Source organism: Propithecus coquereli, unplaced genomic scaffold (genome assembly GCF_000956105.1).
Source record: "Propithecus coquereli isolate 6110/MARCELLA unplaced genomic scaffold, Pcoq_1.0 Scaffold246, whole genome shotgun sequence".
Taxonomy (NCBI): domain Eukaryota; kingdom Metazoa; phylum Chordata; class Mammalia; order Primates; family Indriidae; genus Propithecus; species Propithecus coquereli.
Window position 1 is genome coordinate 2,319,092 of NW_012148019.1, and position 2,541 is coordinate 2,321,632.

Below are 2,541 nucleotides of genomic sequence, written 5' to 3' on the forward strand. Positions count from 1 at the left end.
CTAATATTCTGAAATAATAAAAAGAATGGTTGAATAATATAGGCTGAAGTTGCCTACCTCCAGAGAGGATTTACATTTGCTTCTGCCAGGTGCCTATGGATACTGGCACTATATTATAATATAGTCGGGAACTATATTAATTTAAATTAACAGCTTGAGGATTTGTGGGTGATATCACCCTGGTGTTGTGAAAATTGAGCTGCAAATCCATATGAGGGCTAGTTTATTTCTTTTCCCTCTTACCCTGACCATGTACCCCCACAGGGACTCAGCTTGATGAAGGAAAGTTCTCATTTAAACTCCCTACCATGGGTGGACCCTGGCTTTGATATCCACCCCTTTGACCTGTTAGACTATCAGAACCAAAGTTCAACTTTGCCTGGATTAGTAGATACCCTTAAAGCAAAAGTAGTTCCCATTTCCCCTTCAGTTTTGGCCTGATAATTTGTTACTAGCTTGTCAGTTATTTGATGCTTTTTGGACATATTTTAAAAGTATTTTACTAGAATTTTTGGCTCTTTTCTCTGGGAGGAGTGGTCTAATAACCTAACCCACCATTTTTGAAAACGAAGGTTTCTCATCATATAATTACATTTTTTTCCATGATCACATTTTCATCATTTTTCCTTTATTTTCACTTTTCTCATCCCCAAATCATAACTGTCTTCCTATATGTTACTCTAATACTGTTTTATTTTTCTACTTAAATGTCTAGTTAATCAGAATTCATTTTTGTATGTGGTTACTATAATGCATGTTTAAATCTATCACCTGAAATCTAGTGTCTTGATTATATTTCAGGAACACTGGACATGCAGAGCTATTTTTCAGTTCCAGAAGTTGTGTGGTTTGAAGCCTTTAGTGGGGGTAGTGGATGAATATGTAGATGGAATCCTTAATATTTTTCTTTGTGATACATCCTCACATGAAGACATCTATTTCCATCATGTCTTGAGAACAGAGGGCCATGCTATTGTATGCCGAGAAAATGTCCCTTCTAAGGTAGAGCAGTCTGGATGTTTTTGGTAACGTATTTTTTGTTTAATCTCAATACTTCCAGGTATAAGAGAATTTAATTCAGAAAGTTATTTGGTTTATTCTTTAATCTTAAAGATACCTATGAGATTCCTGTTTTCTTAATGCAGAGCATTCTCTTAATTTTTCGAGGAACACAAAAAAAAACTAAATTTGGCTAAAGTGTCCTTTAGAATGTGAATACTTTTAAAAGTATTCTCTTACCCCAAAGTATTTAGTTATTTTGTTCTAGAGAAGAACAACATTATTATTTGCAATTATTGGTAGTGATATCTACATCACTGTTAATGTTGATATTTTTGTAACTATCAAAAACAGTCAATATGGAGAAACTTTTTAACTATTTAATTTGGAAGATAATATACTTCCACAGCATTTGAAAATTATGAAGTGCTAACCTTTTCACCTTTTCTCTCTTGGTCATGTAAAAGTAAACCCTTTCTTCTCTTGTTTTAATCCTAGGGTTTCAGAGAACTCAATCCTTTAGCTTTATACACTAAGTCCAGTGGAGGGCCAGAGGACATTGTTTTGACAGAACTGGGTTGTCCTTCCCAGCAGCACTATTTTAACGAAGACCGAAAGATAAGTCCACAATCAAAAGAGAGTGAGTTACATACCTTGGTAAGAGGTTTTTGCGGATACTATAATTCTTCTTATCACTATGATCCTCATTTTGTAGATGAAGAAACTGAGGCCTTCAAAACTTAGGAGAGTTTCAAACTTTTGCACAATGATCTTAAAAATTACTTTGTCTCATTATTTGCCAGTTTAAACCTTTGCTTCAGTCATGCTTCCTCCTGAATAATTTCTTTCTTATGCTAAATTCCACTGCCGTGTTTGTGCAGTTGTGACTTCCCCTACACCGGATCTGAACGCTGTTCTTCTTCCCTCTACACTGCTCAGGTTCTTCAAGTGTTGTCATTTGTTACATTCTTTACAAACATTTGTCAACTCCCTCCTTACAGTAATAATAATAATAATGTATAATATTATTACATATTATTCCAGCCCGCAATAGTAATAATGTTATTTGTTGAACTTGTACTACGTGCACTACTGTTAAAAAGCAGTGACATGTATTAGCTAATTTAATCTTTACAACACATTACCAGTTGGTACTTTCATATCATCATAATAAATATAGGTTGGGCATCCCTAATCCAGAATTCCAAAATGCTCCAAAGTGCAAAACTTTTTGAGGTGCCAACATACACCACAATTGGAAAAATTCCACACCTGACCTCAAATGATGGATCACAGTCAAAATGCAGTCAGAACTTTGTTTGATGCACAAAATTATTTAAAATATTGTATAAAATTGCTCTCAAGCTGTATGTATACGGTATATTGGAAATGTAAATGAAAAGTTATTTGAACCTTTCCCATCCCTAAGATATCTCATTATGTATGTGCAGATACTCCAAAATCCAAAAAAATCCAAAATTCAAAACACTTCTGGTCCCAAGCATTTTCGATAAATGATACTCAAACTCCATAAAAGGCATC

General features: G+C 34.3%; 1 protein-coding gene across 2 annotated transcripts in view; it reads left to right on the forward strand.

Moving 5' to 3' along the window:
* The window catches only part of TDRD5 (tudor domain containing 5), a 126,212-nt gene that overhangs the window by 86,819 nt on the left and 36,852 nt on the right, over positions 1 to 2,541 (forward strand). For both annotated transcript variants that reach the window (XM_012646531.1, XM_012646532.1), the window contains 2 exons: positions 802 to 1,002; positions 1,498 to 1,656. In XM_012646531.1, the coding sequence (XP_012501985.1) occupies positions 802 to 1,002; positions 1,498 to 1,656 (360 nt within the window). The remainder of the gene's footprint in view (positions 1 to 801; positions 1,003 to 1,497; positions 1,657 to 2,541) is intronic.